Below are 13,127 nucleotides of genomic sequence, written 5' to 3'. Positions count from 1 at the left end.
TACTTTCCAATAAAACTGAAAAAAGACACAAAGATATCTCTTCAGAACATGGACAATTAGGCCTTGGTTAGAATTAGCTCATACCGATGGTTTAGCTTCAAAGATAGAATGGTCAGCCTGAGAATTACATCTGATGTACTATCAACTTAGTGAGTATTGAAACAAGTTTAAATTTGCACACAAAATCGTGCGAAATTGTTTGAAATACAGATCCCTCTTACCGCAAGCTGTAGGATGGTGGACGTACGGCACGTACATCGGATTTCTGACAAGATCAGGAGGACTTGCATCATTGCTCGATGGATTGCTCAAGACATCATTGACGCTGTTTGAAGCAGCTGTTGGTTTCGGAAAGGGAAGTCTTGTTGCAGTCTGAATGTCCCTTGACGCTGTGTGCAACGCCATGTCGTCCTGATGCATGTATGCGGCAGCATATGGTGTACTGATGTCCACGTCATCAGAGCCATCATCTTTATGGTATCTAACTGCATATGGCTGGATGGAGGAATTACCACTATTGTTCGCTGAGTCGACGACATCTTCTTGCCACTTAACAGCATAGGGCTTGACGACATCACAGTCGACTGATCCGGCAACGGCTGCGTTATGTTCCAGGCATATAAAACCATGTGGCTGGATGCACGGATTGTTCTTATTGCTTTCTGCCTCAACTACAACACTTTCTTCATCATATTGTTGTTGTTGTTGTTGTTGTTGTTGTTGTTGTTGTGTAACAGCATACGGCTGAAGGCAATGGTTGTCGTCATTGTGAGCTGGCATAATGGTGACTTCATAATCTTGCTGATGGGTATCAGGAGATAGTTGGTTATAGGGATTGTCGTCACTGTTATTTGACTTGTAGGCGGGTCCAGGGCTGACTTTTGGCGTCGTGGTGCTTTGCAGGTACATTCGATTAGTGTTCTGTGCGCATACCGCAGAAGGGTTCGTGGTGCGATGTGTGTACATCGGATCTGGATCCATGGCCTTTGCGTGCATGTCACTGTCATTCCCCTCGAAGGTGTCAGTATCATTGTTGAATGAGCCACACCCTGCCAAGTACACTCCCTTATCATTGCCACTGCTGGACGCCATACTTGCTGCCTGAAATGGTTCTGTTTTCGTCTCTTCCGACGTTTTCTTCAGATTGCACGTTCTATCACCCTTGCATATGTATGCAATATCGTATGTATCAAAATCACCAGGACTGTTCTCAACTGCAGCGTAGCTTTTGATAGACAGTTGTCATTGTCGATTTCATTTTCCTCAAATGTACCAGGGATGTGTAGGTTGTCACCTTCGTCAGCTTGCCTGAATAAAGGCTGTGTAGCTTCTGCACCTCATTTTGCCATGGTTTCACTCAAAAAGCCTGATGATAAAGATATGACTTCGAGAATTCTTGCCTATACGCGTTATGGTTGTCACAAAAGGATGTGGTATTTGCCTGTTGCTGTCATATCGGGCAGTTTGACTCTCCGATCGGATTCGCTGAGTCTTTTTATCTTTCACTGCCTTGCGCCGTACACTTGAACAATTTTTATCATATATATAGATACGAATCATATATGACTGTGTGCGCCGTGTATGAGGTTCACCGCCCACTGTGAAAACAAACCATGTGACGTCAATGCGCAGACAAAGACAATTAATCTCTTTGTAGATGAAGCAGCCCGCGAGTCGTCTTCTTGTACCAGACAATCCACATCAGTGCTAGGCCACACCAATTTTATTTGTTGTTTCTCGGATTTCCCGACCCTATTTTTTCCGATTAAAAAAACATTCAAATTGATGGCCACACCTCGTGTTGACAAAATTTCACTGCATCCCCTTTCTCAAATTAACTATGGGCCTCAAAGTCCAGTAGCTGTACGTGGCTATTTTGGACGGTACAATGATCATTTTTCTTCCAACTTTGAACTTTGCTATCGGGGACCCCCTAAATGTTGAAATATTGTTATTTCTGTTGTGTAACTTGAGTAAGCCCCTCGATCTCTCATACCCCCGACCTTTTGCAAACGTTTTTTTTTTAATTTTTTTTTTCGACCGACCGACTCAATTTTTTTCTGAAAAAATCCAAGAAACGACTAATAAAATTGGTGTGGCCCTAAGATGTAAAATACTTGTTTCCCCGGCTGGGTTTGTAACTGGTATGTTGTTTTTACCTGTTTTAGGGATCTCCCCTGACTACAGTCGGTTTATCTTGCCACAGATTTCCATTTTTTTTCCTTTGTGTGGAAAATTTTGGTTTTCCAAAACAGCTCTCCAAAGGGACATCGCCTTGTTGATTAAGTTCGAATTTATGTTAAACGTTGTGTTGAAATCATAGTACAGGTTACTTCATGTATTTTGGGGTATTACATGAAATCAGATACATCTACTCTTATTTAAACAACTAGTACCTTTATTATGGGATATGCTTCTTGATTAACTTGGGGTTGCATAGTCATTTATTTTGAATAGTCTCTGCAATATAGGTTGGTGAGAACATTTAGTTCATGGAACGTCGTGTTGTTGCATAAGATTATGATGACATTCTTTTAAGATTAAAATTGCAGTATTCGTTTCGTTCATATATTTGTGGTCCCACAAAAGATCAGATACATCTACGCAATGTAAACAGTTTGCATCACTGATTAGCTCATGAAGGGATAACGACATATAAATGCCTTCAAAATAGTACATAGGAATTTTTTTTCTATATCAAGATATCCTATAAATTGACATTTGATTCTTACAGTTATCTTTTGTTATAATGTAACATAATCTACTTCCAATAAAGCCACACTGATTTAATTTCATTGATGACATCTTCTGAAGACCCCAAACCTAATATACGAGGGCAAAAAAAAAAGAAAAATCCAGCAAAAAATGCTGCTAAACCACAGGACTAAACATCCAGTCTTTCCCAGGCTTGGCTTATGTTCACCTTTGAGACAATGTCGCCATGTCAATCATTTTTATATTGTAATATCACATTCTTGTTTAAAGAGGGAAGAGGGGCGCTGTGGCGCCATGCCCACCCTGGGGGCCAGCCGGGATCGGGCAGCTAGGACAGTTTATTCGGTGGCCCAAGACAGTCAGGCCCGCCGATCTCCTATCAGCGCCCCGGGGAGTTTAAGCCCGATGAAGCCCACCTGCCCTTTTCCTCTGAAAAGGGTAGCGATAACTCCTTTGGGATTAAACTCCCCGGAACACTAATGTGAGATCGGCGGGCTGACTGCCTTTGCTCCCCGAACAAAACTCGCTATAGCTACCCGGTCCTCTAGCCGCACCTGGTCTGGCTCCCAGGGTACGCCATGCCCTGACCATGTGCCCCATTATCGTGGAGAGCAGGTCATCTGGTAAGCATGAAATTCTTATTACTATTGGGTGACATTTGACCATTTTTTTTAGTACAGGCAAAATAAATGCGCGCCCAGGTGTCATCGATAAAATTAAGTGTGGCCCAAGATAAGAAGAGCAAGGATTGTGACATGTTGTACTTACGTTCAGGCTTCTCGAATGCTTGCATGCACGCTGCATCACAACTGATCATGAGTCTCGCTCAGTGCCAAAACATGCTTATGTGTAGGCGTCCAAAAATATCAAATACATAAATTGAACATTGAAACATCATGAGATGTGAAGATAGCTCTGATGTAGTGGATAGATAAAACATTTACTAAGAGAAGAGGTTTATATATTATATTTAGTGAAGACAGATAATCAGTTTCTATGAATTAAGAAAAAATGCACATGGCGCTAAGCTTCCCCTCCCATGGTAATAATGTAACAGTGGGGTTTAAGTACCGCCTACCGTCCTTGCTAAGGAGCTCTGAGCTTTTGTGGCGACATCGGTAGCATGTTTGCTTTTGGCAGCTTGGCTGCCCGGGTTCGGCGCGATAGGTCGCGGGTTCAAATCCCGGGAGCGAGCTTGGGATAAAATCTGTTCTACTCGCCTCTAGTGTTTCAATAATTAAAGTGAACTTGCTCAAAGTTTTCGTCTCTCGAAGTGGGCTGGGGTTCGGGAGTTGGTAGAATATACATATTTATGTTTACCTTCACGGAAGGTATACATATTGTTTTTGCTCTGTTTCCTCTTCTCCTAACATATAAGGTCAACGACCTGGACCAAACGGCTGTCGCCATGGTTACCGGTAAAATAGCAGGCACCCTGTGGTGTTCGGTTACACAATTTAGCAAATGGCTTGGCTTAGAGCACAGAGCTGGAGGGGTTCAGGTCACTAGATATAAATGTTGAAGTAAGAATAGACATAATAGTAGTCATTTTTAGACTACATTATGTGAAGGCAAACATTATATATTTGCTTTCAAGTTGCAACCATCACCTTTCTAGTCAAGTATAACGCAGCTTTATTTCAACATCCACGTAAGTACTTTTCATCAGCTACATACATAGTGAGCTAGTTACAACACTATGGCAAGCGTTACATTTCCACTAAGGGGCCCGGTCAGGCAGTTGTGGGGAACAAAAGTACGATTTAAAAGACAGCCAAAACACAAAACGGACCAAAAATAATTCAACAGCATACCTTGTGTATATTTATTGGCATAAACTTTACTTTTCGTTTTCGTAGACAGCCCAGCCGGGCCCCGGGTAGGAAATATAACGTACTTGAGTAGAAGGCTTAATATAAGCAATTTGTGCTTTCTGCCTCATACTCTCAAAATATATGTGAATAAATAAAATATAACGTACGCTTAAGGGAAGCCAGCAATACTTTAGACATCTTGTGCGTGTTTGCTCCAAGGTATGTAAAAATGTTGTGTCTTTGATGATGGCCCTCAGGAAGAGGGTCGCTAGGAAGGGATTTTTTCACCTTTGTTTTAGATTTCGGTCGAAGTGACCTAACATATACAGTTTGACAAACTGAGATGCATCAGGACACTGGTATTTTAATTGTGCTAACATAAAGGGTGCCTAGGTTCAGTGGGCTTGTTTACATCACGTTTTCCATTGAAACAGGAATTATGAAAACATATTGGAAAAGGATTCCACAATGTTTTCATCAGATCAAAAATTCTATGTCCCCTGCAAGCGGTGGACAAAGGGGTCTGCAGGATTTTGCTAGGGTGTGTCAGGTAATCGGAAACACAACATTTTTCTCCGAGGCCTAAGTCGACTTCATTTCCGGGTTGAGCCTGGTCAAAAACCAGTCCAGTATGTCTTGTTTGACCATTTCTGAATCTTCAGGAATCTCCAGTAACAGGACATGCCGACAGTTGGGATATATCTGTGTGTAGAAAGAATATATTATATAGAAATGAACCACGTCTGCATATATCTTAAGGTTGTACTTTGTCCCATTCTTCTATACGTAGGGCCTGGTCCAAGGCATATACAATATACCTTGGGGTAGGCTCGGGTAAACCGACCAGAAAAACATACTTGATGAAATAGAATAAGAACACATCATTCATATTTGAAAGATATACCAGAGTTATGAGGACAGCAAAACAACCTTGACTTTTATCTTTTCCCTCCATATTTCACAGAAGAGACCCCCCCCCCATCCCCAAAAAGCAAATCAGACAAAAGCTAGCTCTGCTCTGCACCTTGATTTCCTTGTCCTGGCTCCTGGCCTGGTGATGTAGTTTCCACGATCCGGACACGTCGGCTATTTCGTCATCTTCGCCATGAAGCACGTGCACCAAAAATGGACAATCGAGTTCGGGAATCAGACGTTGGGTCGCCAGCATCCCTGCAGAAGTGTAAGACACAACGTCAAGTAGTGGTTGAGTACAGCCGCTCCAAAAACCGCATACATATAAGAATTTTACACTTCTACGCAGAGCCAAACCCGCGGCCTATACATTACTCAAAGGTTTTAACTCTGCTTTTTTTCACTTTTGGGGGCGTGGCTGCTAGCCAGCTATCAGTCAATCAGAGAATTGTATAAACGATTTCTATACTTGTTAAAGTTGATTGGCTTGTGCCAAATAAGGCAAGTTCATTAATATTAATGACCAAGATGCCCCAATGGAGAATGGTAAGAGCGAGCGACATGTACATGTCGTGATCAATGAATAAGATTCTCACTCTTCTCTACGACAATCCAATAATCGTTAACAATCACAATGCAAATATGTCTTTGCCAAGTTTATCAAACTGTCTCTCCATTTGCTGCACTTTTCAAGCCATCCCTCTAGCATTGACCCCCAGAGCAGCTAAACCTACCAGTAATATACTGAGTATACCTTTTGCACATCTGGGTTTCAGACTACTTCGCCCCCACCCCCACTCCCACCATGACGTAGCAAATTTCATACCGTATAAGAATTTCACCGCTTGGCGCACTGTGCCTCCACTTTTTACTGCCAACGGGTCCGCCATATACATCTGGATCTGAATAATGACGTACTAAGTTAGTAGATAACATACACACAGAGAAATAATTATCTTACAAGTACTAGTAGTCAACCTATAAACTTGAATGCATTGTGTCACCGCTTCGGAAACTCCGTAAACGTACCTCCTATATTCCAGAGGGAAATGTATAGCCCTCGTTTACCTTACCAGTAAAGAATACTACGGTATCAGTGAGTAAACGGTCTTCTGTTGATACTCCTACCGTATAAAACATGAACTTCATTCGGTTTAAGCGTGTACATTACACAGTAGCATGAGTGATTCTTTTAACAGTAATCTGAATACGCTTTGTAAAAGTCGATCTTTTGTACATAAACATGTAATGATATCGTCAGGCAACAAAAACTGTGTTAATTCGTGTACACTTGCTTAAAGAAGAGGGACGAAACATATTTTAGGGATACTTCACTCTTAACACTACAAGTAATGATACTTTTTAATCTTTGACGTAATAGCATTAAAGCACTACTGCATTTAGCCAATGTGGGGAAGAACATTGATACATAAAGATCATTCACTTCACAGCTTGTTACAATACATCTACCTTTTCCTTGTCCTTGGTCAGTCTGCCTGAATCGCCGACGCCCCTTTCCATATTTGGAAATACTTTGGACCCGAACAATGCCAAGGCCCACTGAAAACGATGGAACAGAGGAGCAAAGAATTGGATGAAGTTTTTGAAGACGATATTGATTTCAAGAAACGCCGGAAGAAAGTGAAGAAGAAACGCCGGAAGAAAGTGAAGAAGAAAAAGAAATGGAGAGAAAACACGACGGAAATATAACTACATACAAGAAAGTAGGAACGGGTGTAGGCGTTCTCAATAGCGGGTGAAGTCAGCACCATCCCGGCGAACTGACCCGGACGCTTGCACGCTGCAATGGTCGCCGCGCAGCCTCCCTGTGGGGGACAGAATTTATACAGATAAAAGAGAACAACAACCCCTCAAACGATATTCAAATTTGTTAAAAATGTCAAAAATCCTGTTTCGAGGATTTTCAAAGCGAAGAGTCACTAACAATTTAAAACATGCCTAAACCGATGTAATGGGTACTAGGCGACAAAAAAAACAGTGATAAGATACACACGAGTTTACTCACTGCAATACCATTGACCACTCATAGCAACAGGCACTGAACTATGCTCACTGTAGCAGCATCTCTTCTCCCTAAGTCAGAAACATTAAGCTTCGGCAAGTTCGACTAACTGACTCAATAGGCGAAGCAGGGGTTACGAGGTTGCTCTGGAAATTCCCTACCACACCTAGGTTAACTAAGGTAACTCTTGAGCATTATTTAGTATATTTGACCAAGTTGTGCTAGTCAAGCAATCCATGGAGTAGATTCTGGTAAATAATGTACAAAAATACACCGTCACTAACTTCGTACATTATAAGTGATATTTGTTGTTTGTTAGTTACCATGGAGTGTCCTAGTAGGAAGATCGGTACATCCGGGTATCGAGCTCGCATCACGTCCACATGCTGAAGAATGTCTCTCGCGAGGATGTCGAAATTTTCCACACACAGTCTCTCTCCTTCACTCTGACCATGGCCAACTGGATGCAAGTATTATATGAATACAGTTATAGCTACGACAATTGGTAGCCTTCTTCTTGCTTGTTTATTGTTGCTGGGCAGTAATATCCTTATATATATGGCGATAGCTTTACGTTTGGGACCGCATTGTTACGTTAGCAGTGACACCTAGCTGCAGTACAAAATAGGACCAGTCAGTAGTGCCTTGAGGACGATGAAAGACGGTTGTGGTGGTTGTATATGACTTAATGTGACTTAAGGTCTCATTGATGAGTTTCTTCTTCCCATAGGCTTCTATGTTATAATTCGTGGTTTAAATGGGCGCGTTCATAATGAAGCTACGTGAAATGTTTGCAGATTTTTCATTCTATGCATATTTACCCTATATCGTGGGGAAAAATTGCCAACGTCAAATAGACGCTAGTTCTTTTTTTATAGCAATTACAAACTACGATTAGTCAATCCCCACAAAAGGCACTTTTTCGCTTGTAGTGTACAACCGCACCACTCAGAGCCCAGGACTGTGTACCTCCGACCTAGTGCGCGACTGCAATACTTAATCAATTACCTGCTTTCACCAATCTAACTTTTGAGATCAGTTCCGCTGGCTAAAAGGGAATTTCTAATCGCTAAAAACACGCGTCCATGCAGCCGTTTATTTTTTTGGCTCGGATCTATTTTAGGGTACCCACTCGGAGTAATACATCAATGAGACCTTAAGAACCTTTCTTCTACCCAGTTCTTCGTCATAGCTTAAATAAAAGCAATATGTCATCCATTTCATTACATCTGATGTCCAAATTCATCATTGCGAAGTAAACTGTATGTGAATATGTATGTATGTATGTATATATGTATGTATGTATGTATGTATCCATGTACAATGTATGTAGTTTTACCGTGGTCATGCCCGAAGACTAAGAAGCCATGGTTGTTGAGAAGCTGCGCCAGTATGGGACCGAGGACTCCACAGTGACTTCCCCGTCCGTGAGACAAGAATGGCAATGCTCTAGAACGGGACAGAATGATAAGGATCTTAAACTATTATAATAAAATTTTATACTATTATTAAAATATTTCACTACCCAAGAGACAGTCAGATATAAAGTATGAATAAACTAGCCATTCAGAGATTTATTGCCTCCCTCCAAAAAAAAACCAAAATAGAGGACAACACCACTTTTCCCTTGCATCAAAAGCTATCTAATCAAGGCCTCAGATTGTCCAGGGCAAAATATACAAAAATCGGAAGTTCTCCTGCAGGGCAGGGTCAGTCCGCAAGAGGCCTAATATCGACATCATCTACCCACATACTGAATATCATAACAATCCATCCAGAGGTTCCTATGTTGTACCTGCGTCCCGGACACAAAACAAACAAACTGGCCCAGAACTGTCTCTGTATTTGTGCTTTAGATAACAACATATGACCTTTGATCTCTTATATGTGTTTATGTACCAGATAATTCACCTTGTTGTATCATTACATACATCTGTTACAGAGTTTCTGAGTAATGAGGCTATTGTGCTCGAGGCACACGGGGCCCCCATTTTACGTCCCTCCCGAAAGACGTTGCGGTTCCAACCATGGTACCCTTCCCCGGATTCAAACCGGGGTCTCCCACGGTTCTGCTATGGTCATATTTCCAAACCGGTGCCGCAGCGATGTTTGCGGAAACGAAAGATAAAAGTGATAAGTTTTACATGGTGATCAAAGAATATACACAAACTATGCTCACGAATCATTCCTTAATGTCCTGTGTGTCTTATTGTCCTCTTGTACTATACTTTTCCTTCCCTAATGCTGCCCGGCCGGGCCCCAGTATGAAAATACGACCGAAGCATTAACGTCTAATTGGAACATAGGAGCTCAACTCCGAAGCTACCAGTTGAGATACAGACCAGAAAAGACTTATGTCCTTGATCGAAATGACGCACCTGAGTTTCTGGGTGGGTTCCCATGTTCTACAATACAGGTACTGACCGTCTGAGTTTACAATGTGCGGTACGGTACTGTAGCTCACACCCTGAGGCGTACAGCGGTCCGAATCTGTACCGGTCACAGGGGCCATTTTACTTCACACTGATTAAACATTAACGTGTTGACCTCTGCTACCTATCCCACGGGGATCATAAGGTAGCCTCCTTAGGCATAGGAAACAACATGCTGTGTTTGCGGTTACGGCCCATAAACAAATTAGGGCTGGTATACATATGTCGGTCTTAATTCATACCCCGGAGTGTTGTAGATTCAGGTTCAGGTTCAAAGGATCAGGTCCGGACTTGGCACTGGACCTAATTGTCTGTGGAAACTTTTGAATGGGCGATGATCAATTGGGCAATGGTCAATTCTCTAACAAGGAATCAGTGTTATGTTGAGTACCCGACACGGGGTACTCCCACTTGCGTTTACATTTTATCTCAAACTGCTCGGTCTATGATCAAGAGAGAAAAGAGCTCTGTCTCAGAAAATAAAGTCAAACCCAATAAGTTACATCTTTAACTAGTTTAAGTTAGACTAGAGTAGTCGCTTACTATACTGTTTACAATTATTTGTCTGTTATTTTTGTCACTTGCAATTAGCCCTCGGGCAAGAAGTTGCTATAAACTTATTTATAAAATCATATCACCATGTAAACGACGCTAACTGTCTCTGCACTTTTGACTGTAGAAACTTCGTAGAAACTACTCTAAACTCTACTCTTACTACTACTTCGTTCTTCTCATTGTCTTAGACCAGTAAGCCTCAAAACTTGTAGACGCCTGCCGAAATGATGTCCAAATGATTTCCTATTTCAGAGTAAAGGTAAACATCTCTTGAACAACATATGTTGGCTCCTACAGTTAAGGAAATAACAGGAAATACTAGGAAGGAAATGAGATGAATTTCCTTGATCTGTGGAACCATCAGTATACATACAAGGCTGCCTGATGTACTAATTCATCCTTATCAGCTTTGGTGCGCTCCTGGTCGCTACGGGATACGGAGTAGCGACAGCCGAGAGCGGACCAAAGCTAATAAGGAATAATAAGGTTTTATTGCAAATTCATGCCCATGGGGCTAACTGCAAGTGAACAAAATCAAATACATGAAGTGATTGAAAACAGGTAAATAATCTAAATTCTAACATACAAAGATTAACTGATTGTATACATATATAGAATATCGAATACGATTCTAAACGTACATTACTATGATAATTATAAGGATGGACTCCCGGCTACAACAGAGAGGTAGCCTTACAAGTGCCAAATTCAATCTTACGGGCATAGGTATTAAATTCAAAGCTTTTTATAAGTGTATATCGAAGGTCAATGTTTTATTTTGGGTTATGATCAGCATTATTTGAACGTGCCTCCGATGTAACGCTATTAATACACTTTGAACCTCTGTTGCGGCTGCTTATGCTATCGTCACCACAAAGGGGCCCGGTCGGGCAGTTTGGGGAACAAAATATACGATATAAAAGACAACAAAACACAACACGGACGAAACATACCTCTACAATATACCGTGTACATATTCATTGGTATAGACTTATGCATACGCCTCAAGCCCCTTTACGTGCTCGAGTGGATTTCTGTGACTAATGAACATGCTCTTCGGCACTATTAGAAAGTTACTTTCAGCCAATTATGCTGTTATTAGCTACGTCTGTGATGTAAAACAAAGGTCTTTGGGGTTATTTTCTCCCACGATCTCTGACAGAGTTTGACGCAGCTGGACAGGAGTTCAAGTACCATGGATCATGCTCAGATGTTCACTTCCTTGGCATCTGAGCTTTTTACATTTATTGCCTGACCCTAGCCCTAGCCCTGACCCAACACTCTCAAATCTACTAAGGGCAGCGAAGAGTAAGAAATGGAACGACGAATAAGAGCAACATCATAAAGCGGCATTGCAAGCTGCTACGGCAGCTGTGATTCAAGTCTCGGCCATCATAAGCGTTTTCGCTTGTCCCGAGAACAGAGTAGTCTTGTTCATCATATCGTATGGTTATACTGATTATCTTTCAATCGAGCTCCAGTATAATCTATAGCATCAGTAAAAATCAGGCGTCGACATAGATCGATCAGAGGCATGAATCTCTCAAACGACTCTCTCGCAACCAACGCGTCCGGCCCGGTACCCTCTTCGGCAACATCGCCTGCGGAGCCGGCCGTCATCATCACCGTAGCCGTTCTGTCCATCGTCGGGAATCTTCTCGTCATCGTAGTGTCCACCAGACGACAGACGTTCCCCTCCGCCAGTCAACTCTTCATCGCCTCCATGGCCTGCTCGGACCTGCTCGTCGGCATATCCGTGGCGTTCTTTGTGGCGCCTGCCGAGGCCGGGGAGTGGGTGTACTCAGACACGACCGCCCGGGTCTGCACTGTGATAGGAGCGTCCTCCGGTGGCCTAAGTTATTATGCTCTAGCAGGTAACATCTTCCTCTTCTGTACATGTGATACTTCAATCTATTGTGCCTTCTATGTAACTGTTAGTTTCAGCTCACTTTTCCAACTAGAATTTCCCATTCAAAATTAGGTTCGTGGATGTCATTTATGTACATTTGTATTTTGGTCATGTATGTATTTTTAGTACGCCAGAACTAAAGTACTTTAGTTCTGGCGTACTGAAAAAAACATACATGACCAAAATACATGAATGACCAAAACGAAAGGACATGGACAATGAACCCCGAGCTTTCTCTCCACTAACGTTATATTTTTTTACCATGTGTATGCGATATATTACGTTGATACTTTTGCACGAATAAATAAAAGTTTGAAACAAACGGATCAAATTTATTGACCATCGATATACCCTCTTTGATGTATCGTTGTTATGTCACACTGCCTTGATACGGATTACATTCTGGTGCGTCAATTTTCGTCCGTTTCAAAATAAACTGTGACTATACTTTAACTGCAAAATTTATGTCGTATAATGGAAACAGATGTCGGAAAACTGATACAAGTAATGTCGTATGAGGTTCTTGTGGTGGTTTCGTCTTAGTCTCCAAGCATGAGCTTCATTGGTGTGTGTGTGTGTGTGGGGGGGGGGGTTCGGCCGGAATTTCTTCCCACTGCCTCATTTCACAGAGAGTACTTAGCGGTCGTGATTCCGGAAGTAGAGCAGTCGTAAAAAAGTCCCGGCGAATCATATCCACAGACCAAGACATCTGCTTGGATAATACATTTTCTATTGTAAAATTAGAGAGGTGCACCTAAACTTTCTTT

The 13,127-nt window shown here is 41.9% G+C and overlaps 1 protein-coding gene across 1 annotated transcript; it reads right to left on the bottom strand.

The window, feature by feature from the left end:
- Positions 1–5,111: 5,111 nt before the first annotated feature.
- LOC118413701 (monoglyceride lipase-like) lies at positions 5,112–9,989 on the bottom strand. The gene is made up of 6 exons (XM_035817229.1): positions 9,843–9,989; positions 8,804–8,913; positions 7,788–7,924; positions 7,096–7,267; positions 5,554–5,699; positions 5,112–5,231 (listed from the first exon to the last, which is right to left on the bottom strand). The coding sequence occupies exons 1-6, from the start codon at positions 9,974–9,976 to the stop codon at positions 5,112–5,114; spliced, it is 819 nt and encodes a 272-aa protein (XP_035673122.1). The 5' UTR covers positions 9,977–9,989.
- Between the last annotated feature and the right edge of the window lie 3,138 nt (positions 9,990–13,127).

The sequence above is a fragment of the Branchiostoma floridae genome, chromosome 4, assembly GCF_000003815.2.
Source record: "Branchiostoma floridae strain S238N-H82 chromosome 4, Bfl_VNyyK, whole genome shotgun sequence".
Lineage (NCBI taxonomy): Eukaryota > Metazoa > Chordata > Leptocardii > Amphioxiformes > Branchiostomatidae > Branchiostoma > Branchiostoma floridae.
Note: the sequence above shows the minus strand (reverse complement) of the source record. Positions and strands in the feature narration are given on the sequence as shown.